At 42.7% G+C, this 27403-nt stretch overlaps 1 protein-coding gene across 2 annotated transcripts in view; it reads left to right on the top strand.

Moving 5' to 3' along the window:
• The window catches only part of LOC124133722 (transmembrane protein KIAA1109-like), a 97692-nt gene that overhangs the window by 58183 nt on the left and 12106 nt on the right, over positions 1 to 27403 (top strand). For both annotated transcript variants that reach the window (XM_048387409.1, XM_048387408.1), the window contains exons 39-55: positions 3162 to 3285; positions 4380 to 4526; positions 4983 to 5194; positions 6060 to 6202; positions 7895 to 8018; positions 8230 to 8324; positions 8723 to 8875; positions 9502 to 9663; positions 10852 to 11031; positions 12663 to 12837; positions 16097 to 16354; positions 17483 to 17567; positions 19608 to 19865; positions 20261 to 20443; positions 22402 to 22590; positions 22919 to 23068; positions 25006 to 25203. In XM_048387409.1, coding sequence (XP_048243366.1) covers positions 3162 to 3285; positions 4380 to 4526; positions 4983 to 5194; positions 6060 to 6202; positions 7895 to 8018; positions 8230 to 8324; positions 8723 to 8875; positions 9502 to 9663; positions 10852 to 11031; positions 12663 to 12837; positions 16097 to 16354; positions 17483 to 17567; positions 19608 to 19865; positions 20261 to 20443; positions 22402 to 22590; positions 22919 to 23068; positions 25006 to 25203 — 2836 coding nt within the window. The remainder of the gene's footprint in view (positions 1 to 3161; positions 3286 to 4379; positions 4527 to 4982; positions 5195 to 6059; positions 6203 to 7894; positions 8019 to 8229; positions 8325 to 8722; positions 8876 to 9501; positions 9664 to 10851; positions 11032 to 12662; positions 12838 to 16096; positions 16355 to 17482; positions 17568 to 19607; positions 19866 to 20260; positions 20444 to 22401; positions 22591 to 22918; positions 23069 to 25005; positions 25204 to 27403) is intronic.

The following is a 27403-nucleotide window of genomic DNA, read 5'->3' as shown; positions in this document are numbered from 1 at the left end:
AGATGGCATGCTTGGAAAATAGGAAATAATAAACTACCTTTGCCATATAAGGCATATTTTAATGATAAATATCAATCTCGTCAGCAATAAATTAACTCTTTCAACACCGTAGGCCGGTTAACCACCCAAGCCGTAATCACGTCAAAATAGTATATATATTTATGGACATACCTGTAATATCATTGATTTATTAAATCTATCACATTTCAACATGTCTGAAATACGTATTCCATTTCAATTTATCATTTTTTATCGATAAATTAAAAACTTATTCACTATTTCCCGTGATGTTATTGAAAATAAAATTCTCGGACACACATTTCGACAACAGGTCCACATCGAACATGTCAAAGAGCAAAATAAAGACGTTTTAAACAAATCTTTAAAATATATTATACAAAGATAAAAATAAAATCAACAAAAATATATCTAAAAGTAATCAAACTTACATCTAAGTTATTATTTCAATCTTTTCCTGCGATCGCGTGTAATGTAAGTCAAATGACATCTCGGCTTTCGTCGCCTTGAATTCTCAGCTGGGACACGATGTTTAATGTAAAAATATATGCATGAAAAATCTTTGTCACAGCTCGTAACCTAGCACGATACATTAACGAAGTTCCATATTTTTAATATATATCGTGATTTCCTGCCTAAAACGTTCAGAATAACACCATTTAACAAAAAGCTTTCGCCAACTTCTGAAATTTATGAAACACGAGCTTGGTATCACAGCTGTAATTTGATTGGCTGCCTTATGTCACGTGCTCAAAATTGACCAATCATGAAATTTTCGGCAGATTTCAGCAAGAAAGCGTCATTAGAAACCAATTTTAATCCAATGAAATTGCTTGTTATAACTACAGAAAAAAACCAGGCGATGTAATGAGCGTGTAGATGAAGGAATAAGCTTTCCAGCGATGTGTCAAATGCCATTCATCGACGAAGGGCTGTCTGTATGTGGGAGTGGATGTGGGGTGGGGTGGGCTGCCTGTATGTGAGGGGTGGATGTCGGGGTGGGTTGGGCTGTCTGTATGTGGGGGTGGATGTGGGGTGGGGTGGGCTGCCTGTATGTGAGGGGTGGATGTCGCGTTGGGTTGGGCTGTCTGTATGTGGGGGTGGATGTGGGGTGGGGTGGGCTGCCTGTATGTGAGGGGTGGATGTCGGGGTGGGTTGGGCTGTCTGTATGTGGGGGTGGATGTGGGGTGGGGTGGGCTGCCTGTATGTGAGGGGTGGGGGTGGGCTGTCTGTATGTGAGGGGTGGGGGTGGGCCGTCTGTATGTGAGGGGTGGATGTCGCGGTGGGTTGGGCTGTCTGTATGTGGGGGTGGATGTGGGGTGGGGTGGGCTGTCTGTATGTGAGGGGTGGGGGTGGGCTGTCTGTATGTGAGGGGTGGGGGTGGGCTGTCTGTATGTGAGGGGTGGTTGTGGGGTGGGCTGCCGGTATGTGAGGGGTGGATGTGGGGTGGGGGTGGGCTGTCTGTATGTGAGGGGTGGATGTGGGGTAGGGTGGGCTGCCTGTATGTGAGGGGTGGAGGTGGGCTGTCTGTATGTGAGGGGTGGATGTGGGATGGAGGTGGGCTGTCTGTATATGTTGGGTGGGGGTTGGCTGCCTGTATGTGAGGGGTGGATGTGGAGTGGGGGTGGGTTGTCTGTGGGGTGGGGTGGGCTGCCTGTATGAGAGGGGTGGATGTGGAGTGGGGGTGGGTTGTCTGTGGATGTGGGGTGGAGGTGGGCTGTCTGTATGTGAGGGGTGGATGTCGGGGTGGGTTGGGCTGTCTGTATGTGGGGGTGGATGTGGGGTGGGGTGGGCTGCCTGTATGTGAGGGGTGGGGGTGGGCTGTCTGTATGTGAGGGGTGGGGGTGGGCTGTCTGTATGTGAGGGGTGGATGTCGGGTGGGGGTGGGCTGCCTGTATGTGGGGATGGATGTGGGGTGGGGTGGGCTGTCTGTATGTGAGGGGTGGATGTGGCCTGGGGGTGAGCTGTCTGTATGTGAGGGGTGGATGTGGCCTGGGGGTGAGCTGTCTGTATGTGAGGGGTGGATGTGGCCTGGGGGTGAGCTCTCTTTATGTGAGGGGTGGAGGTGGGCTGTCTGTATGTGAGGGGTGGATGTCGGGTGGGGGTGGGCTGCCTGTATGTGGGGATGGATGTGGGGTGGGGTGGGCTGTCTGTATGTGAGGGGTGGATGTGGCCTGGGGGTGAGCTGTCTGTATGTGAGGGGTGGATGTGGCCTGGGGGTGAGCTGTCTGTATGTGAGGGGTGGATGTGGCCTGGGGGTGAGCTCTCTTTATGTGAGGGGTGGAGGTGGGCTGTCTGTATGTGAGGGGTGGATGTCAGGTGGGGGTGGGCTGCCTGTATGTGGGGGTGGATGTGGGGTGGGGTGGGCTGCCTGTATGTGGGGGTGGATGTGGGGTGGGGTGGGCTGCCTGTATGTGGGGGTAGAGGTGGCCCGGGGGTGAGCTCTCTTTATGTGAGGGGTGGAGGTGGGCTGTCTGTATGTGAGGGGTGGATGTCAGGTGGGGGTGGGCTGCCTGTATGTGGGGGTGGATGTGGGGTGGGGTGGGCTGCCTGTATGTGAGGGCTGGATGTGGCCTGGGGGTGAGCTCTCTTTATGTGAGGGGTGGAGGTGGGCTGTCTGTATGTGAGGGGTGGATGTCAGGTGGGGGTGGGCTGCCTGTATGTGGGGGTGGATGTGGGGTGGGGTGGGCTGCCTGTATGTGAGGGGTGGAGGTGGCCCGGGGGTGAGCTCTCTTTATGTGAGGGGTGGAGGTGGGCTGTCTGTATGTGAGGGGTGGATGTCAGGTGGGGGTGGGCTGCCTGTATGTGGGGGTGGATGTGGGGTGGGGTGGGGTGGGCTGCCTGTATGTGAGGGGTGGATGTGGCCTGGGGGTGAGCTCTCTGTATGTGAGGGGTGGAGGTGGGCTGTCTGTATGTGAGGGGTAGATGCCGGGTGGGGGTGGGCTGCCTGTATGTGGGGGTGGATGTGGGGTGGGGTGGGCTGTCTGTATGTGAGGGGTAGATGCCGGGTGGGGGTGGGCTGTCTGTATGTGAGGGGTGGATGTGGAGTGGGGGTGGGCTGCCTGTATGTGAGGGGTGGATGTGGGCTGACTGTATGTGAGGTGTAGACGTAGATGCTCATCTTTTTTCTATGATACTTTCAGACTGGACCGGGGTTGGGACGCATGGCAGAGAGTGACCCTGGGGCGGCGCTGGTGCTCACGATCGAGAGTAGCCAGATTTCAGCCTGCTCATCAGGCTCCCTCGTCAGCAAGGGCAGGTTCAAAGGTAAGTGACCTGTGAAGGTTAGGATAGGTCATCAGCAACCTCTACTTGTCATAAGAGGCCACTAACAGGATCGGGTGGTCAGGTTCGCTGACTTGGTTGATGCATGTCATTGTATCCCAATTACGTGGATCGATGCTCAATTGCTCATGATATCAATCACTGGATTGTCTGGTCCAGGCTCAATTATTTACAGATAGCTGTCATATTGCTGCAATATTGCTGTGTGTGGTGTTAAACAACAAAGAAACAAACAAACAAATTTAAAGGTCAGTTCCATCACTTAATGCACCTTCATGTCAGTTCTGCTCATGACATCAAGGGTTGTGAAACCTGAGCCTCATGTATCAATGTTTTTTGTCTGTTTGATGTTGGACTCTGATTCAAAACAATACCTACTTCAATTGAACACACATGGTAATCAGGCATCTCCTGCATCTCTATGCTTATAGAGTACAAGTTCTGTCCACAAGGTACATTGATGAACTTAGCAGGAGTTCCCAAGCCTTAAGGACCACCTTAATGGTCTAGTGGATAGAGCAGGAGGTTTGTGGTTAGATCCCCAGCTGCGTCATTTCAAAAGGCATACTTGTTACCCTGCCTGGTGCTCGGGACGAAGGGGCTAAAACATGGACTGGTCGGCAGTATACGGTGTCATGGTTATCCACGAAAAACTGCAGCCTAGTACACACACACACATAACTGCATGCAAATCGCTATATAATTGCACCAATCTTGCATGCAACAATAATCTTAAATGTGATGTTAAACCCATTTCACCTCACCTCATCTCCAAAGCTTTTAATATGCAGACTATCAGAGGATTCAGTGCAGGAATTTGGACCCCAGCAACACATGCTGGTCGTGAGACATAATGGATAAGGTGGTCAAGCTTGGTTGATTGGGTGACATCGTGCCCCTATTTCTATTACGCATGATGTCAATCACTGGATTGTCTGGTCCATACCTCATTATTACAGGCTGTTGTAATTCAGCTGGAATATGGTTGCATGTGGCCCCGAACATCAAACAAATAAACATACCAGAAACATCCAGCTGTGATATCCAGTTGTCAGCATGTAATCTCTGTTGTTCAGGGTTCAGTTTCCGGTTTGCCGATGACTTCGAGACTTCGTGGGATGATTGGAAACCCAATGGGAAAGAGGAGCCGAACATGAACATCTGCTGTGTGCCCGAGGGCACGTACGAAGTGTGCTCCAGGACCATCAACAAACAGGCCTCAGGTGGGCTCACATTGCATCACACCTTGACACGAAAGGGAAGGTCAAGAGCGATAAACATAACGAAAATTCACCGAACTGAAGAATTTATTAATACTGCTTTAATATTATTCAATATTTTTAGACTTGCCATAAAAGGCGACTATGCTTGTCGTAAGAGGCGACAAAGGGATCGGGTGGTCAGGCTCGCTGACTTGGTTGATGCATGTCATCGTATCCCAGTTGCGTGGATCGATGGTCATAATGTCAATCATTGGATTGTCTGGTCCAGACTCAATTATTTACCGACCGCCGTCATATAGCTGCAATATTGCTGAGTGTGGCGTTAAACAACAAACAAACAATATTTTTAGACATGCATCCTACCACTGGTTTCCATGACGATATAGTGATGAAGGGGGTATTGACAATGCAAGTAGCCGGACTGACCAGCATACAGTGCCCCTGTTTGTGTTGCAGATCCAAGGAGTAACGCCAAGTGGATCCTGAACGTCCAGTGGCAGATGCAGGGCATTGATGTCCACCTCGACACCAACATCGGCAAGCGCCTGACGGCCTTGGGCCACAACCTCACTGCTCTGGCTGGGGAGGCTGAGGCTGGGTTTGGGACGGGATTCGGGATGCAGGAAGACGAGACGGATGGCTTGGATAATGAGGCCACGGACACGGAGGTCAGTTTCTGTGACTTTGGAAGGAGATATATGATGTTTGACATTTCAGTATGTTATTGTACATTTGATACCTAATAGACTATAATGTTTAAGTGTTAAAATGAGGTTCAAAATTTATAAGTAAGACAATGGCATTGTTGTTTTAAATTTAATTTCTGTTTATCCCCAAACAAAATATACATTAAATAGCACAAAAAAGAGAGGATGGTAAATCATGAAGCTTCAGGTAAATTCATAGACTGCTTTAGACTGTCACTGTCGGATCGAGTTGATACTACAATAGTTTGGATGTGCATTTCTTCGTTTTGATCACTGGGATGAGTCGCAGCGAGCATATTCGTTAATGATCATACTGTCAAACTCTCTGACATTTCTCAATGTATGCTAAATCACTGACTTCAAGATTAAAGGGTCTAAATGATCAGAAATTACGCTTCTGTATGTATTTGTGCGAGGGAATTTCCAGGAGTCCACCCAGGAGTGTGTAAGTAGTCCATCAGTGGTTACGTCATTTCAAGAATACGGTCTCGTGAAAAAGATCGGTGTCAAATTGTATCATTCATACTCTTATGAACATCACTTTCGCTGTCATGTGACCGACCTCTCGTCCATTGGAAAAGCTGTATGTCATGTAAAATACTTCTTCGTTCTTTTGTTAAATTCTTTGTTCTTTTATTCTTTATTATGACAACAATCACAGAGAGTACCTTACTGAGAAACCTGATAGGTTTCTTCACCTAGAAACAGGGGAGATAGGTAGTAATTAGCAGTCTCTGAACCATGAAGCATGTGTATTGAAACAGTCGTCACAATGGGGAGCCCCTCTGCCAAGGCACACGGGAATTACACGACCTTGTTTCTGCAGATTGATGACCCCGTGCGACGCCCGAGTCTTGTGTCCGACATTCTCCCCGAGGAGCTCCTCAGTCAAGACCTGGACCCCAAGGAGAGAGCGAGACAGATTGAACGGGAGATGAATGAACAGGCTAAGGTGGTGCAGGACCTCAAGTAAGCAGCAGAGTGGGGTTAATAAGGATGCAGAGATCCAGATAAGCTGCGTATCTGTGTAAAATACACATCAGAAATGCAGAAATATGCACTAAAATAAAATCCAAGCGTATCAAATATGCAACGAACATTACAGAAACGCTACAAAAATAAAACTTGTGTGTATCATCAAAATATTGTGAAGTAACCCTGCGTATTCGATTAGCAAATCAGCAACTTATTTTGAAATTATAAACAGGCATTCCGCCAACCTTGCCAAACTCCACGATGACAGTTACATCACGATCATTTGCCATCACACTTTCTTGTGGAAGTATATATCGTGGTATGTTTGAGTCCTATAAAGCTTTCGAACCCTCACGACACCAGTTTGCAGGGACTGGATGAATAGTGTTTTTAAATATTTAACTTAAATACCCACATGTGTAAAAACAAGTGGGTAACAGAAATTTGAATACCCAGATAGAATTACTGATACCCAATGATTTTAAAATGCATGGGTAAAATACCCACAACACCAAAAGCTTATCTGGAGCTCTGGGATGAAATGATGTTATAAGATGGGCATGTGGAAAATCTTAGTGGCAGACAACTCAATATATTAGCCCAAAACAGTTTCTTATTGTCCAGCCAAGTTCATCATGTTCATGGTAGTTTTCCAGCCATGCAACTTCATAAATGCTTCGTAAAGGGCCACCAATCTCCTCCCTATACAGTAGTCATATATTAAAAAGGATAATTAGGCTTTAGAAAATAAAAGAGTTGGTCCTCAGGTAATATAGTGTGGGCGGATGGTGTGTGTTTTGTTGTTCAAACTAGTATGTAACAAAATAAACAGTTGTGTACCATCAACCTTGGAAAGGGCCTCCGTACATACACAAACATAAAACTCTTGATTGCTGCCATGACCATAACTCAAGATGTGCAGTAAAGCAGCGCGCATGTAAAAGGATGTAACTTCTATCTATATTGGATCGCATTGTTTTTAAGTATTATGATTCTTTTATTTTTTGATAATGGAAATAAAATCGAAACTTGCGGCAGACTTTATCAAGATGCGGGCGGTGCCCGAGAACCAAGACTATTATTTTTTTTAGCCTTATGTGACTGATATTCTTAAAATGATTTGTGAGGGAGATGTTCATATTATGGCATTTATGACTTTAATGTATGACAACCTCCCTCATCTTGCCTTTATTTGTTCAAGGGATGACAACATCCCTCAGAATTCCTGACTTATTTACTGGGGCTGGCTAGATACACCAACTGAGTGATCTGATACCTTGCTTACCTACATGCATGTGCTCTTATCTGTGGTGCGTAAAGCCATCTATTTCAGATCAGAGACAGGATGGCCAAATACCTGGCACACTAATGATTCACAGTTGGCAGTGTCAAGTATGCTGCAATGGATGAAAATATTTACATTTTCACTACTCATTTTCACTAGTAATTAGTGTTTGGTGTAACATTTATTACAAAATATATTTAATGTATTAATCGATACTTTTTACTCAGTGTACGATTATGATCGATACTTGTGTCGAGAAGTAAAAAATCGCGATCCACTGATGCATCGGTGTATGATCCCACTACTATTCTTAACGTTCAACTGGAACATAGCGTCTGCTCCAGGTGAAGAAAATAGGCAGGTACAATAGACAGTTGTTGTATCTAACCAACCTGTTGCAGACAACTCGGCGCCACCCTGTCCATTATCGAGGCCGAGAGAAGAAAGCTTGAGGAGCTGCAGGCTATCCTCTTCCACGATTTCCGCCGAGACGTCTTCAACAAGCTGAAGAAACAGAGTGAACGGGTGAGTCCAGATCATTTGAAGGGATTTAGAACAGAAATTATTCACCCATGATTGATAGTTATTCAATAGTTATATATTCGATATAAGTGCCATAGTTGTGGTTTGGAGGTTAGGATTGAAGTGTTTCAGCAGCTGTTTTCATCCTGTAATGTTTTCATAACATTTGTAATGTTTTAATGTCAAATTGATGTATGTATTATTTGTTTGCCAGGCATCCGCGATAAGGGACAAGCTTGGATTAAACCCGAAACCAGCACACAGCCGTTCTAAGTCCTATGGGGGACACCATGGAAAACGCAAGGATCAGTGAGTGTCACTCTTGTCTGTGAATACTGGGAAGAAAGCGATGTTTTTGTTTTTCAAATTTGAAAGAAGAGCAAAGATGAGACGGTACTGGTGACACGTAATGAATCAGAGACATAGCCAACATTTAGACAAAATCCAATTCCAGACATGTTGATGTCTTGGACTTTATGCTGATTCTCTGATTCACACTGAAAATAGCTCTAAAGATGCAGTCTTAGAAACTAAAGGAGTTCCTTGGATCCTTCAGTGTTACCTTTATAGTATTTGAGACCCTTTTTAATCTTCTGAATACTTACCCTTTGACATTAATGCTGAATCTGGAATAATTGAAATGAAAGTTAACATGAAGTCTAGTTGAATGAAAGCTAAGATTGCACTAAGTATTCCTCTTGTTGCAGTCAAGGCGAGAGCAGCCGTGTCACTTCGTACACCATGGATCCCAGGCGACAGGCTCGCACTCACTCCATCGACCTGGCTGCAATATCCCCTTCAGGGCATGTGGCCAGGGTGCAGTTCGGGGCCACCAGGTCCAACACGTACACTCCCCCAGGGTGAGTTCCAAACAGTCACGGGATCCCTCCTCTCAAAGTAATCCCCCCTGTACAAAGTGGCAGAGGGACATAGGACTGGGTGCTGTCAGTCCTTCCTCAGTTTTGTTTCTGGGGCGTGGCTCAAATGCCATTCACTATTTGTTGATTACACTTTGCACAGATGTCAGTCTGGCCATGAACTGGTGCCTTTGGCTCTTCGGGATTTGTTAAGCCCTAATGACACACAGAGCATCATAGCCTTACAGACTGCCTCCGTGGTCTAGAGCGTCTGCCCGGAGATCCTCGGCCGCGTCATACGAAAAGGTGTTAAAAGATGGTACTTGTTGTTACCCTGTCTGGCGCTCGGCATTAAGGGACTAAAACAAGGACTGGTCAGCTCGGACTCAGTATACTGTGTCGGAGTGGGGTATTCATGTTAAACTCCAGCATGGTATCTCAGTGTGATAGCACTTTTAATCGGCATCAGTCTGGATTAGTACAAGCATACACACATGCACATGCACGTTGCTATATAAGTGCAATAATGTTGGATGCGACGTTAAACCCCATTTCACCTCACCATCTCAAAGCCTTACCAACCAATCATAATCTATTTTCGTTACTCATGCCACGGATGTTTGCAACAGAACCCCAGATGCGATGACCTCAAGTTTTGACGAGACTGACCTGCCGTTGCTGCCAGAGAGTGTGTCACTGCAGGACCTCACATCCGACTCCGATCTGCCATCATCCACAGACTCGGACACGCCGGACTCGCAGATCAACCTGGACACAGTGTTCCGACGAAGGTGAGCGATGTAATGATGTAGGAAGTCACTCAACCATGGTGTCTAGTGATGCATGTATCTAAGGGAAATAGTGATGCGAATATTTTGTAATCATGTATTATCATAGATGGTGCGAAAAGGAGATCATAATTATGTTTTTGTACTTTATTAATTGCCAAATATTTGATAGCTCCTAGGCCACTATTGAGATTAAAATCTCTTGATTGTTGCATGCTGATTTATTGTCTCAGGAATCATGTCATTTGGACATACAGTGCCCGTGAAGACCCGGGTTAGAATTGGTCTTCAGCAACCAATGCTTGCCATAAGAGGCGACTAACGATATCGGGTTGTCAGACTCGCTGACTTGGTAATGCATGTCATCGTAATTTTGTAGGTTGATTCTCATGACGTCAATCACTGGATTCGCTGGTCCAGACTCGATTATTTACAGACCACCATCTAAAATTTGGATATTGATGAGTCCAGCGTTAAATAACAAACAAACAATATAACATGTAGAATGTAAACTGTTTCCAAATAAGGATGACTTATTGCTGTTCATAATTACAATACCACATCAATAATTTTTTAAAACAAAGCACCCTGATACATATTGAAATATTTTTTCTCTCTTCCATTATAATGGTCAAGAATAATGCAACAAGTTTTGTTATTATTTGTATTTTTTTACCTGAAATCTAAACAAAACTTCCTTCACAAATGATGTTTCCCCTTGAAATTGATTGACAAGAAGAAAGTGATTTTTCTCTCATGTGTTATCTCCCCTGATGACTACAAAATGGTGGCAACAGACCATGCTGAGTAATACTTCTTTAGGAATACGGGGCGGTCGGGTAGCCTAGTGGTTAAAGCGTTCGCTCGTCACGCCAAAGACCCGGGTTCGATTTCCGACATCGGTACAATGTGTGAAGCCCATTTCTGGTGTCCCCCGCCGTGATTTTGCTGGAATATTGCTAAAAGCGGCGTTAAACCATACTCAGTCAGTCAGTCTTTAGGAATACAAATGTACAATCAGTGTCAATCACTGTCCAACACTTTAGCTCCCAATATATTGCAATACAGATACCTGCAATATATAGCAAAACAATTTGGGCCATTACACAGCGCTAAGCGTTTTTGTAAGCACCATTGTGATACAGTTACGGGGTGAGTTTGATGTGTGACACTGTACCCCCCTACTCCCAGACCATCCAGGACGAAGAGGAAGCTGAAGACAAGCTCCAACCCCAGCATCGGCAGCGGCATCGCTTCCAAGACCTCTGCTGCAGAACCCAACATCGACTTTGAGCTGGATGTGAAGGTGTTCATCGACAGCGGCAAGTGTGTGCTGTATCCTAAAGAAGCCAGGGATGAGGAGGTCAAGAGGTGAGGTCGCTACACACCGGCATGCCAGATTTGTGTCGGTCCTAATCATCATCAATTAGGATCATGTAGTCAAAGTGTGTTTGTGCCAATATATAGTGTCCTTATAACCATCGTCAGTGAGAATCCGGCATCTTACCATTGCAAGGGAATTAACAGACTATGTATGTCCAGTTTCCATCCTTGCCTAACTGGGCTGGAATTTCTGGGTTAGGTAGCAGGGCCACCAGTGGCTATTACGAGTAATGTCCCTCCTATTGACCAATCAGATTCTACCTCTAACATCACCTTCATTTGCTTCAAACAAAATAGTGGCGCCCAATCAAGATGACCTTATTGATAAACAAAATCTGTATTATGATAAAACGGGTCTTACTTCACGAAGTGCCTGAAATGACTTGAGCACCTTGATTAAACATGAAAATATTTGGAAAATATCCGTTGACACCAAGTCGGTGGTACACATGTTTTGCAAATCCTCAAATCGGCATTTCACCAACCAAATGTCGATGTCATTACACGATTGTGATTGGACTATGCATAGACTTGTCAGTCCAGCCAAAATGTAACTCCATTATTCCAGTCTAGTTCGGCAAGGGTCGAATCTGGACTTTTATAGTCAGTTATTTCCCTTGCCTCTGGAAGATGGAATCGGGTAGTGACAGTGTGACCGTGCCAAAAGAGTAGTGTAGTCACAGGGTGAGACCTGGCTGACAGTTGGGAAAGGTGCTCATGCTGTCAACTACTGGTTTCCCTAATACAGGTTTGACTGTTTACAGTTTCTGTGATTTAGATGTACTGCAGCATAATATATCATTCACTTTCTCACATGAAAATCAGTTATGAAGTCAGGATTACAAATCAAGAACCCCTGTGAAAATTTCAGTTTCGGCAGAAGTGTCCTCAGTACCTGATCCTCCGATTAAGTGGACATCAAGTGGTCACGGGTTATGGAGGCAAAGTTTAAGTTGTTCTTTGATGAACAGACCAACTCTAAGGCACCACAATTTGATGTGGAGAGTTGTGTCCCTTGGTAGTGTCAGGATAGGCTTGACCTGGGTTCAATTCTCAGATTCATCCTGATTATCATTGGTTCCTCCAGCATGGTACACATGACCAGCCTCACTTGGCCTCTCCTACCATGCTGAAACAATTGGATATCTCACCAAAGATGTCTGCCTTCAATGCATCAAAACCTTTTTACAATCCTCCTTCCTTGCCGTGTTAGTGTAAAACTGTTGTACTGTGAGGGTACGTAAGCCCTAGTATTCCAAAGTATTTTTATGTCTGCCAGTGTCTCAGTCATATAATCACTAGGGACTAAAGGGATGGTGTAAATCTTGCCAGGGAGCCATGCAGATATCAGATTTATAGCAAGTCCTCATAGTCCCTAGTATGGTGGCCTAACTTTGGTTGCTGGTGATCTGGGCCTGTTTATATAATGTATTGTGTCGTCTTATCTTTTAATGGTTTCTTGCTAGTTTTGATACAAATCTGTGACACTCTAGTTGTTTTACTGTCCATTGTCGACAGGTTTTTGTAAAGTCTTAATGCATTTATTATTAATGTATAACTTCTTGTCACCGTGACTTAACTTTAACTCACAAACTCACTCGCTCCATGCTGTGTTGTAGACAACAGAAGAGGGAGAGAAACCTGTCAGGAGAGCAGACGGCATCGCCGGTGATGAGACGGAAGCTGAAGAGACAGGAGTCATCCTCCACCCTGCTACAGGCCAAGAAGAGCATTGTACCACCTCAGGTCCCCGTGGTAACCACCGTCTTCTATCTACCTAGTGTTGATGTCAAGGTAAAATGATGGTGGAAAATGTCCTCAGTTGTAATGAACACAAAGCATAGAATTAGTAATAAAAGTGCCAAGGATGAGGTAACATTAGGACCGGAACATTTTGAAAATGAAAAAAGTGTGATGTATTGTTACATATTATCTGTCCCTTGTAAATGAATTCTGCAAGTCCCTCGCCAAAAGCTTGGGGCTTACACCAGTCATTCCCTCGAGACAGATAATCTGAAATTCTGTCCTGTACAGCTTGAGTTATAAGGAATTTCAGATTATCTGTCCTGTACAGCTTGAGTTATAAGGAATTTCGGATTATCCGTCCTGTACAGCTCGAGTTATAAGGAATTTCGGATTATCTGTCCTGTACAGCTCGAGTTATAAGGAATTTAGGATTATCTGTCCTGTACAGCTCAAGCTGTGAGGAATTTAGGATTATCTGTCCTGTACAGTTTGAGTTATAAGGAATTTAGGATTATCTGTCCTGTACAGCTCAAGCTGTGAGGAATTTAGGATTATCTGTCCTGTACAGTTCGAGTTATAAGGAATTTAGGATTATCTGTCCTGTACAGCTCGAGTTATAAGGAATTTAGGATTATCTGTCCTGTACAGCTCAAGCTGTGAGGAATTTAGGATTATCTGTCCTGTACAGTTTGAGTTATAAGGAATTTAGGATTATCTGTCCTGTACAGCTCAAGCTGTGGGGAATTTAGGATTATCTGTCCTGTCCAGCTCGAGTTATGAGGAATTTAGGATAATCTGTCCTGTACAGCTCGAGTTATAAGGAATTTAGGATTATCTGACCTGTACAGCTCGAGTTATAAGGAATTTAGGATTATCTGACCTGTACAGCTCGAGTTATGAGGAATTTAGGATTATCTGTCCTGTACAGCTCAAGTTATAAGGAATTTAGGATTATCTGACCTGTACAGCTCGAGTTATAAGGAATTTAGGATTATCTGACCTGTACAGCTCGAGTTATGAGGAATTTAGGATTATCTGACCTGTACAGCTCGAGTTATGAGGAATTTAGGATTATCTGACCTGTACATCTCGAGTTATAAGGAATTTAGGATTATCTGACCTGTACAGCTCGAGTTATAAGGAATTTAGGATTATCTGACCTGTACAGCTCGAGTTATGAGGAATTTCGGATTATCTGTCCTGTACAGCTCGAGCTGTAAAGAACTTCGGATTATCTGTCTTGTACAGCTCAAGCTGTGTGGAATTTCAGATTATCTGTCCTGTACAGCTTGATTTATAAGGAATTTCAGATTATCTGACCTGTACAGCTTGAGTTATAAGGAATTTAGGATTATCTGAACTGTACAGCTCGAGTTATGAGGAATTTAGGATTATCTGACCTGTACAGCTCGAGTTATGAGGAATTTTGGATTATCTGTCCTGTACAGCTCGAGCTGTGAGGAATTTAGGATTATCTGTCCTGTACAGTTCGAGTTATAAGGAATTTAGGATTATCTGTCCTGTACAGCTCGAGTTATAAGGAATTTAGGATTATCTGTCCTGTACAGCTCAAGCTGTGAGGAATTTAGGATTATCTGTCCTGTACAGTTCGAGTTATAAGGAATTTAGGATTATCTGTCCTGTACAGCTCGAGTTATAAGGAATTTAGGATTATCTGTCCTGTACAGCTCAAGCTGTGAGGAATTTAGGATTATCTGTCCTGTACAGTTTGAGTTATAAGGAATTTAGGATTATCTGTCCTGTACAGCTCAAGCTGTGGGGAATTTAGGATTATCTGTCCTGTCCAGCTCGAGTTATGAGGAATTTAGGATAATCTGTCCTGTACAGCTCGAGTTATAAGGAATTTAGGATTATCTGACCTGTACAGCTCGAGTTATAAGGAATTTAGGATTATCTGACCTGTACAGCTCGAGTTATGAGGAATTTAGGATTATCTGTCCTGTACAGCTCAAGTTATAAGGAATTTAGGATTATCTGACCTGTACAGCTCGAGTTATAAGGAATTTAGGATTATCTGACCTGTACAGCTCGAGTTATGAGGAATTTAGGATTATCTGACCTGTACAGCTCGAGTTATGAGGAATTTAGGATTATCTGACCTGTACATCTCGAGTTATAAGGAATTTAGGATTATCTGACCTGTACAGCTCGAGTTATAAGGAATTTAGGATTATCTGACCTGTACAGCTCGAGTTATGAGGAATTTCGGATTATCTGTCCTGTACAGCTCGAGCTGTAAAGAACTTCGGATTATCTGTCTTGTACAGCTCAAGCTGTGTGGAATTTCAGATTATCTGTCCTGTACAGCTTGATTTATAAGGAATTTCAGATTATCTGACCTGTACAGCTTGAGTTATAAGGAATTTAGGATTATCTGAACTGTACAGCTCGAGTTATGAGGAATTTAGGATTATCTGACCTGTACAGCTCGAGTTATGAGGAATTTTGGATTATCTGTCCTGTACAGCTCGAGCTGTAAAGAACTTCGGATTATATGTCTTGTAGAGCTCAAGCTGTGTGGAATTTCAGATTATCTGTCCTGTACAGCTTGATTTATAAGGAATTTCAGATTATCTGACCTGTACAGCTTGAGTTATAAGGAATTTAGGATTATCTGTCCTGTACAGCACGAGTTATAAGGAATTTAGGATTATCTGTCCTGCACAGCTCGAGCTGTAAAGAACTTCGGATTATCTGTCTTGTACAGCTCAAGCTGTGTGGAATTTCAGATTATCTGTCCTGTACAGCTTGATTTATAAGGAATTTCAGATTATCTGACCTGTACAGCTCGAGTTATAAGGAATTTAGGATTATCTGACCTGTACAGCTCGAGTTATGAGGAATTTAGGATTATCTGTCCTGTACAGCTTGAGTTATAAGGAATTTCAGATTATCTGTCCTGTACAGTCCGAGCTGAAAAGAACTTCGGATTATCTGTCCTGTACAGCTCGAGCTGTGAGGAATTTCAAATTATCTGTCCTGTACAGCTGGAGTTATAAGGAATTTTGGATTATCTGTCCTGTACCGCTCGAGTTATAAGGAATTTCAGATTATCTGTCCTGTACAGTTCGAGCTGTAAAGAACTTCGGATTATCTGTCCTGTACAGCTCGAGCTGTGAGGAATTTCAAATTATCTGTCCTGTACAGCTTGAGTTATAAGGAATTTCAGATTATCCGTCCTGTACAGCTTTAATTCCAGTATGAAGCCTGTTTCTGGTGCCTCCAATAGGATGTTGCTGTAATATTGCATCATGAAGCTTGACTCACCCTTTCCGTCCCGATTCAGGTTCACTACTACTCCAAGACCACCCTGGCCGAGCTGGTCCACAGCACCGGCAGCATCTCTGATGGGGAGAGGATGTTCTCCTCCAGCGTCGACCGACCCGATCTCACGGCACAGGCGTCCACCGATGTGTTTACCACACAGTCCGATGGCAACTGGGACAGCGTCGACAACTGCTCCAACGTGTCCATCCTCAGTCGTAGAGGGGCAGTCAAGAAGGCCAACCTGTATGCATGGCTGTCATTACAGAAACTGCCAGAGGTAAGTCAGGACATTGGAGTCTTTCAAACATATAACCAAACAGTAATGGTCTTGGATTGAAACAATGTCTGCAAATGATTTTAATTTTTTTATGGGCATGGGTTATTTGGGGCAAATTGTAATTTGACCAGGCAAATGCTGAAATCAAAAACCGCCTCCATGGTCTTGTGGTAGATCATCTGCCCCTAGAGCATCATTAAAAAGACGTTAAAAGATGGTACTTGTTGTAACCCTGCCCGACGCTTGGCATAAAGGGGCTAAAACAAGGACTGGTTGGGTCAGAGTCAGTATACTGTGTCTGAGTGGGGTATTCATGTTACAAAAATCGTCATCAGTGAAGTATTTTACATTTGTTTGATAAATAAATAAAGAAATAATTTTGAACCAAAATAAATAATTTGTGTTGTACAAAATTGTACTATTAAAATCAGGTTTAGACATAGACTGATTCATCAAAGGAATGAAATATTTAAGACCATTTGCTTCGTTGACTTTATTGTAATATCAGATACAATAGTTCTCCTGTTTGATGGGTAAACTTCAATAATATGTAAGGGAAGGGCCACACTCGGTTATCCCACATATTACATTTCCATTTATTATGATCAATACCTGTACCTATTCACTTTATTAGCTTTTATTTGAGCTGAAACCAAATTATGTAACTCTAAAAATTAACCGTCCAAACAAATTATACTCGTGAGCGAGAGAAATTTTGTGCAAAGTTCATTATAAGAGGTGAGGTGAAATGGTGAATGGCTGCTTGTACTAGTCTGGACTGATGCCGATTTGAGAGTGCTACCCCACTGAGGTACCATGCCGCAGTTTAACATGAATACCGCACTCAGACACAATATACTGACTCCGAGCCGACCAGTCCTTGTTTTGGCCCTTAATGCCTGGCGGCAGTCAGGGTAACAACAAGTGCCATTTTCTAACAACTTTTGGTGTGACACAACTGGTGATCGAACTCTGGGACTTGCGCTATATGGGTGGATGCTCTACCTCTAGACCCCAGAGGCGGTCTCGTTATCAGAGCGATTGCGATTTCCAAAATGAAGCAGGTAGGTCCAAGGTATTTGTCATGATAATGTGGAACCATGTTCGATCACTGCTAATGCTCCACAGGAGATGATCATCAGTCCTTGCCTGCTAGACTTCCTGGAACAAGCTCTGGAGCCTCTCCCATTCTCTGCCCCCTTACACAAGAAAGGTGAGATGCACGGAGCATGACATACCGTATTTGACGTAATAAGCGCCCCGCTCTAATAAGCGCCCACGGCGACATTTGCTAATATATTGGCTAGTGAACAATCCCAATTAGCACCCCTTCTGATTGATCAATGTGCAAAGACTTATTTATTCGCGTATAATACGCACTCATGTGTTATATGCACCCTTATTTATGGGCAATTAAATTCTAGAAAAATATATCTGTCGTACATAAACACTTCAGGCTGTCAACATAAACCACAAAATTTATCTTTCAACTCAAGTCCTTGTTTGTTTGTTTTCACCAAAATAATATTCTAATAAGAGCCCCCCTATATCTAATTTTGAGAGCGCCCTGAGCGCTTATTACGTCAAATACAGTATGTGTAACAAGGAGTAGGAACCCTTGACTGTGTGCCCAATAAGAGGCTGGAGTGGTAGTCCAGCCGTCAAAGCTTTTGGTTCGTCACACACAAGACCTGAGTTTGATTCCCAACATGGTCACAATGTGTGAAGCCCATTCTTTATATCTTCCACTGTGATATGACTCAGCTGATGCTAAATAATAGCGTCAAAAACCATTTCCATATTCATAAGAAATTGCTCCTGAAGGTAGAGTCCATTGTACGACTGTATCATGAGCATGTGTTTATGAATCACTAACAATTACTGATGATACTAGGTGTTTGCTGAAAGGTGTGCATATCCTGTCCAATTGGTGGCACCCATCACAAACACATGCAAAGGCAGGGTAACACTCACTCAGTCCTTTAAGCCCATGTTAGTAGCCCGTCAAAGGCACTGCAATTCACTGTGCAGAGTTGCATCCCTTAGTCACACCAGAAACCTATGATCTTGGGTTTGAATGCTGGTTCATCCTATTATGTTTCTAGGCTTGTCAGTACCAAATTGTAAAGTGGTGAACTAAGGCCTGCATCACTTCGGGCTTTCCTCATCACATTAAACTGACACACAGTGATATAACTGGAAGATCCGGGGTGGAATAGGTCCGTAAAAGGCAACTATGCTTGTCGTAAAAGGTGACTAACGTGGTCACTGTTGATGCTCGTCTTGTTTGATGCATGTCATCGTATCCCAATTGCGTAAATCGATGCTCATGACATCAATCACTGGATTGTCTGGTCCAGACTTGATTATTTACAGACCGCTGTCATATAGCTGGAATATTGCTGGGTGTGGCGTTAAACAACAAACCAAACCAAAACCAAAAAACTGTTCAAAGTGGGGTTAAACCCTATTTACTCCCTCCCTTCCAACATATGCCTGATGGTAAGCTCGTCATGCTGAAGACCCACAGTTGTGTCCCCTAGCTGCATGGATCTGTGGTTTTGAATCCCAGATGATGTGATTATGATCTTCAGCTTGACAGCACCCTGCATCACTTTCATGACTTGGCATTCCTCCCAAAGTCATCTTCCCGAGGCAAGAGAGTTAACTGACTTTAAAAGTCCAGTTTCCACCCTTGCCGAACTAGGCTGGAATTCCTGGGCTCGATCGTAGCGGCACCAGTGGCTATTACAAGTTATGTCCTTTCTATGCCTCTCCTATTGACCAATCAGATTCAACCTCTCGTATCACTTGCATTTGCTTCAAACAAAAGGGTGGCGCCCAGTCAAGACGGTCTGATCGATAATGAAGATCTATATTGTGATAAAACGAGTCTTACTAAGCGAAGTGCATCAAATCACGTGAGCACCTTGATTAAAAACATGAAAAGATTTAGAAAATATCTGTTGACAACGAGTTAGCGGTGCACATGCTTTGCAAATCCTGCAGTCGACCGAAATCTGCATGACACTTTACGAACAGGATTTCGATTTCGGTGTGCGATTTTGATTGGACTATGCATAGACTCGTTAGTCCAGCCAAAATGTAAATCCATAATACCAGCCTAGTTCGGCAAGGGTGGAAACTGGACTTTTATAGTCAGTTAACTCACTTGCCTCGGGAAGATGCCCAAAGTAAGATGGTTGACATAATATAGGCATCACTTACTCACTCACCCACTTGGTCCCTGCAGACCTGATGGGCAGTGTCCTGAACATGGATCTGGATGCATCCCAGGCCTCGCTCGGGTCACCAGTCAGCATGGCCTCCTTCCCCGTGGACGTGGTGGTCTACATCAAGGTGGAGCCTTCCGTCATCCGCTTCAACTGCCGACCCATATCCCGTGTGGAGTGTCTGCTCCAGGTGCCCTCTCTGGAGCTTGTATTTTCCACAAAGAAGTCCGACCTGGACGGCTCCATTGCTGAAGGAACGCCGCCGATGAAGGCAAAGAGTAAGTTGCCAGCCAGAGACAAAGAATAAGCTCTACTTTGCTTATGTGAAAATAATCCAAGTAACCTGAAGAACAGGATTTTAAATACTAATATCATTGCTGAAACTATTTTGTATTGTAACAGATGCCTTGAGATAGACAGACATTAAGAAAACGCATATCAACTGCATGAATATCCTATCCAGTAAGATGAGATGGTAATGTGACTGTTAACTTTCTAGCGCCTCACAGCCTTGGCAACCTAGGTTGTATACTCCCCAGGGAGCTGAGAATGAAAATGGAGTGCGCTCTGATCCATTGACCTGGGTAATAGTGAAGCCCATGAAGACTTACTTAGTGAATGGAATTCGGTGCCTTAAATGGATGTATTATTATATAACTGTGTTGTTTCCCAGTCCCAAAACGAAGCCATGAGTGGTTGCCCAGCAACTCTACATCATCACGGAGCCGACTGGGCAGCACCCTCTCCGAATGCTCCTCCTCCTCCACCCACTCCGGGGGCCTGAGTGTCACCGGCTGCCTCTCGGACTTCTCACTCTATGTCTTCCACCCGTACGGAGGGGGGCAGAGACGGCTAGGTAGGTCACTCCACTCTGTCATGTCTTTAGAATCATAGAGGAGAAACATAACACTGTCATTATTTACTGCAACGTTTAGGGGTGAGGAGCAGGGAGGCCAACCATTACGATTTGGGCATAGTATCTGTGAGTTTGAGCCTAAAATTACACTTACCGTATTCGGCGTAATAAGCGCCCCGCTCTAATAAGGTCATTTGCTAAGATATTGGCTAGTGAACAATCCCAATTAGCACCCCTTCCGATTGATCAATGTACACAAGACATTTATTCGCGTATAATACGCACTCGTGTGTTATATGCACCCTGGGCGCTTATTACGTCGAATACGGTATTTTACCCAACTCATTACTCCAGAGCTTTAGTAAGGTTGGCATCTCTGGGAGGGGTAGCCTTGTGGTTAAAGTGTTCACTCGTCACACAGAGGTATGGTGAAATGGGGTTTAATGTTGCGTCCAAGATTATTGCACTAGTGTGTGTGTGTGTCTGCTTGTACTTGTCTTACTAATGCTGATTTTATAGTGCTAGCCCACTGAGATACCGTGCTGCAGTTTAATATGAACACCCCACTCAGACACAGTATACAGACTCCAAGCCGACCTGTCCTTGTTTGTGCCCCTTAATGCCGAGCGCCGGGCAGGGTAACAACAAGTACCATCTTTGGGTATGATGTGGCCGGGATCGAACCCCGGACCTTCCTCCTCTGGGCGGGACCCTCTACCTATAGAAGTATAGAGGTCGTCACACAGAGGGCCCAGGTTCAGTTCGCTACAGGGGTTACAGTGTTTGAAGCCCTTCTGGAGTCCCCTGCCATATTGGTGGAATATTGCTGGAATACCATATTCGACGTAATAAGCGCCCCGCTCTAATAAGCGCCCACGGCGATATTTGCTAATATATTGGCTAGTAAACAATCCCAATCAGCACCCCTTCCGATTGATCAATGTACACAGGACGTATTTATTCGTGTGTAATACGCACTCGTGTGTTAATTATGGGCAATTAAATTCTTGAAAAATATATCTTTCGTATGTAAACACTTCAGGCTGTTGGCATAAACAACGAAATTTACAATCTTTCAACTCAAAATAATATTCTAATAAGCGCCCCCTATTTCTTATTTTGAGAGCGCCCTGGGCGCTTATTACGTTGAATACGGTATTGCTAAAAGAGGCATTAACCCATGCTCACTCACTGTGTACAACCATACTTACACTGACTGGACATTAACATGGACGCTGATGTCAAATAGAGAATTTGGAAAAAATAAGCATTTTTATTCTTCTGTAAAATACTTATGCTATTGTCCAAAAACGTTTTATCATCCAAAACTGGCTCCCACAGGAGATATCCTTGGATGAGATCAAGCGATATCAACATTGTAGATATCGCTGCAATGAAATTACATCACAATGCTTTGCAGACCATTGTGACATCACTGGTTACCATGACGTCACAATCAAATGACATCACTAATGGCTCTGCTGCTGAAGCTGTTAGCAGTACTTTCTACACTTAAGACACTGCTTATTACTGTCTACAAATTGAAAAAGTTGGAAGAATGATATTGGATGATACATAAAATCTCACCCTCGTGTCTTTTGATATCAAATATATCAACACTCGTTGATATATTTGATATCAAAAGACACTCGGGTGAGATTCTCTATATAATGATACTATTTACATGCTACCATATATTGCCATATATATCTTAGTGATTAATGTGACTTTGCATACCTCTTTAAGACTATGGAAAGGAAACCTCTTGGTAGTTCTGATTTTTTTATTCCAGGTTCAATTGTATTTTTTCAAAATATCACAGACTCTGTCACCCAGAGAGATAAGGATAAAGTTTCGGGGGAGATAACTACAAGAAATACTTATTTACATTGTGACTTGCCCAATTCTTTAAGACCTGTAGCAGCAATGATGTTGATGCACCGATCTGTATTCTATAGGCAGCATACAGGAGCATGCAGGCGGAGGGGTGCTGGAGATGTCTCGCAAGGACTCACTCAGCCTCAATGTGGAGTTCATCAAGGTGAACATCTCAAGGAGTCGGAAGATGGAGTTGCGGGGAGCCTCAGAGAACTCCCTGTCAGGCAACAAGGAGGCCCAGATGAAGTCCAATGTGGTCAGGTTCTCAGGTGAGTACTAACTAACTAATTAGACAGCATTTGACCTTGACCTCATTAGACAGCATTTGACCTTGACCTCATTAGACAGCATTTGACCTTGACCTCATTAGACAGCATATGACCTTGACCTCATCCAGCAGGATATGACATTGACCTCATCCAGCAGATATGACCTTGACCACATCCAGCAGATATATATGACCTTGACATCCAGCCTTAATTGATGTTCATTCAGCAGAATTTGATCTTGACCTCACCCAACACGATTTCACCTTGACCTTGACTCATCTCACAGGATGAATTCTAGTCGCAAGCTATTCCCATCTTCTTCTTTCAGCCATCTGTGACATTGGCACAGCCAGCTTCAAGTACGACATGAGACGTTTGTCCGAGATACTGTCTCTGCCTAAGGCCTGGTACCGAAGAAACCTGGCCCGCCGCCTGTTCCTGGGAGACGAGAGCATCGTGCACACGGGGGCTGATGCAGGTAGGAGGCAGATGGAGGCTGTAGCATGTTGCATCTAGCTGTGTTGCATGGTTTTGTAACAAGAATGTCAAGTTCCTCAAACAATTTGATCAACACTGAATCATTAAATATATGTCCATGAGTTTTATGGGATTGCTTCATTCATGTTCTGCTAATCAAAATCACTAAGCAACAAATCATGAGTTGGTAGTTAGTGGTCATGGAGATGTGTATCCTGACTGTCTACAAGACATTAGAATGAACAATTTGGCACAATAATATAAAGTGATAGTTCCTACTGTCTTTATGTAACCTGGATCAGTAAGTGATAATTAGTTATGTCAGATATATTTATATATACACTTGACATATTAGGAGAATCAGTTTTGTGTGCCATGGAAAGATAAAAATATCTTTATCAAATGTGGAGTTGTACCGGTATATATGAGAGATTCACTTAAATATTTCGTTGATCCCAATAATTTGATAATTATCCTCCTCACTGTCACAGTGTTCCTGTTTCATCATTTGTCTGGGGTGTATTTCAGTGCTTGCACTTTTTTCTCTGTGGTTGTTTTTTTCTCAGTCTTATTTTGTTTTGTTTTTGATCAAACAAGATCAGAAGTGTAGATTTAGTATCATGGGCAGTGGTGTATCTGAACACGTTTTTGTTAGAAGGATCATTGTCATAAATGTTGCTTACTGATAAATGTCTGTTTTATTATTTTTGTGATCAATTTAATTTTCTTTGTGTTGGATAATTCCTTATAATTCTAAGGCTGAAGAATAAAACCTTGGTTTTCTCATACTCCATTTATCTATACTTACCCCCAAAAGAAACGCGAATATCATACATGTTGGTTAATATATGAAGAAGATATTAGATTGGTTCGATGCACAAACGATCATACTGGTATGTTGTGTGAACCGATGCTCATGATTGCATCACATGTGACTCGAGATGCACCATTTGTCTCATGCAGGATTAGCGTGTAAAGTTTGGAAAAGTTTGTTGCATATCATAATATGAATAAAGACACTGTGGAGACACTTGTTTTGTCATAAAGTGCTACACATTAGAAATATCTTTTCACAATGTACATACTTTTCTATATGTTTTTATGGTTCACGTTTCTTTTGGTGTTGATTATATTGATGTACTTGATAACATGATTAAAAAATGATTAAAAAACATTGCCTGAGAACCAGCTGATTTATTTTTCAACATTATATAATAAATGTCACATTATCGTTATTTTGTATACTGATGGAAATAAATAAGGGTACACTCACATTTAGACACAGTTAAATGATATGCTCTCATGGGTTCCCAGTCTTGTCTACCCAATACGCATTGGAAACAATGCACACAAACACATCTCAACATCTGATTCTGATATGTGTTGAATTTGTATGCGCACTACAGTAAACTACGGTTATAACGAACACACTTATAACAAACTGACCGTTATAACGAACTTATTTTTTAGTCCCGGCCATTTGATGTATATATGCTGTATATATATATATGCTGTATATATGCTTATAACGAACTACGGTTATAACAAACTAAAATTGGTGGTCCCTTTGAGTTGGTTATAACCGTAGTTTACTGTATTTCCATTGTTCTGACAGTAAGCTTATTTCCCTATATTTTTCATTGTTCCTTTATTTGTTTCTGTCAGTATATTTCCACTATTCAGTGCCTAACCTGTTAATTGTGTGATATTTGAGTGTTTATGAATGTTTTTTTTCTTAATTTGTCTCCTATGTTTTATATTAAAAAAGGCCTGTTTCTTGACCCTCTGTTGCATGGCCACTTTTCAGCTCAAGAAAGTACCTTACAAATTCAGCCATTGTTTATGCACTGAAATATTGTTTCTCAAATGTTGTAAGCCTCGTGGTTTCTGTGCGATTTACTTTTAATTATTTGCTGTGTGTTGTTGCTTTGTTTCCAGAAGTAGATGCCACCTTGTCTTCAAACCGTCCGACTTTGTCCACACAAGCCTCTCTTTCATTCCCTTCCCTTACCGTAGTAGAAGAGAATGAACCCTTCCGGCTAACTCATCATCGAAGGGTTTCCTCGGGAGATAAAGTTAAAATCCAGATCAGTTCTGACTTGAAGAATGAAATATACCAGAAATCATCCAGGAGAGGTGTGGTTACAGATATTAGACTTCAGAAAGTACTTGTAATATGCCATGTATTACTGGGGTTATAATACCATGTTACTGGGTTTATATGCCATGTATTACTGGGGTTATAATACCATGTTACTGGGATTATATGCCATGTATTACTGGGGTTATAATACCATGTTACTGGGATTATATGCCATGTGTTACTGGGGTTATAATACCATGTTACTGGGTTTATATGCCATGTGTTACTGGGGTTATAATACCATGTTACTGAGATTATATGCCATGTGTTACTGGGGTTATAATACCATGTTGCTGGGTTTATATGCCATGTATTACTGGGGTTATAATACCATGTTGCTGGGATTATATGCCATGTGTTACTGGGGTTATATCCCATGTTACTGGGATTATATGCCATGTATTACTGGGGTTAAATGCCTTGTGTTACTGGGGTTATAGATCCATGTTACTGGGATTATATGCCATGTATTGCTGGGAATATAAGCCATATATTACTGGGGTTATATGCCATGTATTACTGGGGTTATGGATACCATGTTACTGGGGTTATATACCATATATTACTGGGTTTCTTTGCCATGTATTACTGAGGTATATGCCATGTATTACTGGGGTTATGGATACCATGTTACTGAGGTTATATACCATGTATTCCTGGGGTTATATGCCATTTATTACTGGGGTTATGAATGCTATGTTACTGGGGTTATATGCCATGTATAACAGGGGTTTTATACCATGTATTACTGGGGCTATATACCATGTATTACTAAGGATATATACCATGTCTCAATGGGATTATATGCCATGTATTACTGGGGTTATATACCATGTATTACTGGGTCTTTGACCACTGCGTCTAATAACAGCCTAATCAAATAAACAGAATTAGCATATTTTTTTTTTCCATTAAACCAAAAACCCAAAAAACTTAATGCCAAATAGAAAAAAATTATCCACACAACAGGTAACCGGAGTGCAATAAATCAGTAATCGTAAATATGGTGTTGTTCAAAATCCTGGAATTGTGATGAGGTGTATTGGAGGCACAGGAAACTTGGAGTTGGTATTGTGTACCAGTATGTGCAGTTACTGGTAAAGGTGCCAGGAATTGATTAAAGGCAGGGTAAGAATTTGTACCAGTTGATAAGTCATCCAGATGTGATAATGACAGCCCTGAGGTCAGTAGGGCAGGGTAGGACTCGACAACATCACTTTGTGTGTGAGAGGACCTCAGTAACAGCTTAGCGGGAATAGAACATTTGTAAGTCACCACAGACTCAGTTAATTGTTGCATGTTGTCAACCAATCTCTTTACAGGTCACACATTAACATTACTCATTCATTACTCATACACTAGCTCAGTATTCACATAGGGGCAAGAAGTATCCCTGAAACATTGTTACAAAAATAAAGAAGTTGTTATCCATAAAATATGGCATGTATTCCTATTTCCATTATTGTCCCCGACAATGTAGTGAGATGGTCCTTCATGTTGATCTGTATGTCCTAAGTACAGTGACAACCAACCGTTTAGCCCTGTGTTTGTGTGGAGATCACATCCACGCCCCAAGTAGCATGCGTAAAAGGCGACTAACGGGATCAGGCTCACTGAGTTGGTTGATGCATGTCATCGATCCCAAATGCGTGGATTGATGCTCATGATGTCTGTCTTCTGTGTTCACACTTAACTCTTCTGTGTTCACTAGATTGTCTGGTCCAGGCTCGATTATTTACAGACCGCCGTCATATAGCTGGAATATTGCTGAGTGCGGCGATAAACAACAAACCTACCAAGTAGCATGCTAACCACCATGTCCTGTATTCGATGTGACCTGTCACTTGTCTCATTGTCACTGATGGTAGTATAAAATAGATATATTTTTGTACATTTTTCTATATCTGAATCTTCATGTTTTTTGGGTATAGTTTGACTTTAATTCATTTTAAATATTTCTCTATTACAATTTTTATTCTTCTTCCTTTTATTTCAAAACATTTCTCTCATCTTGAATTTACCATCTTATTTGCATGCCTAATTTTATAAGTGCTTCAAGCTGGTGTTGATTTGACACTCAGGATTTGACACTTACCTGATACAGTGAAACATTGTCAGCACAAATAACCCTATACTTTATTGTTCTTACACAAATAGGGGGCACAGGTGGGGCAAGGCCTCAGTGTGATTCCA

This window comes from Haliotis rufescens, unplaced genomic scaffold (genome assembly GCF_023055435.1).
Source record: "Haliotis rufescens isolate VD_foot unplaced genomic scaffold, xgHalRufe1.0.p SCAF_7, whole genome shotgun sequence".
In the NCBI taxonomy this organism is placed as follows: Eukaryota; Metazoa; Mollusca; class Gastropoda; order Lepetellida; family Haliotidae; genus Haliotis; species Haliotis rufescens.
The sequence above is the reverse complement of the archived record's forward strand: the minus strand, read 5'-3'. Positions and strand labels throughout refer to the sequence as shown.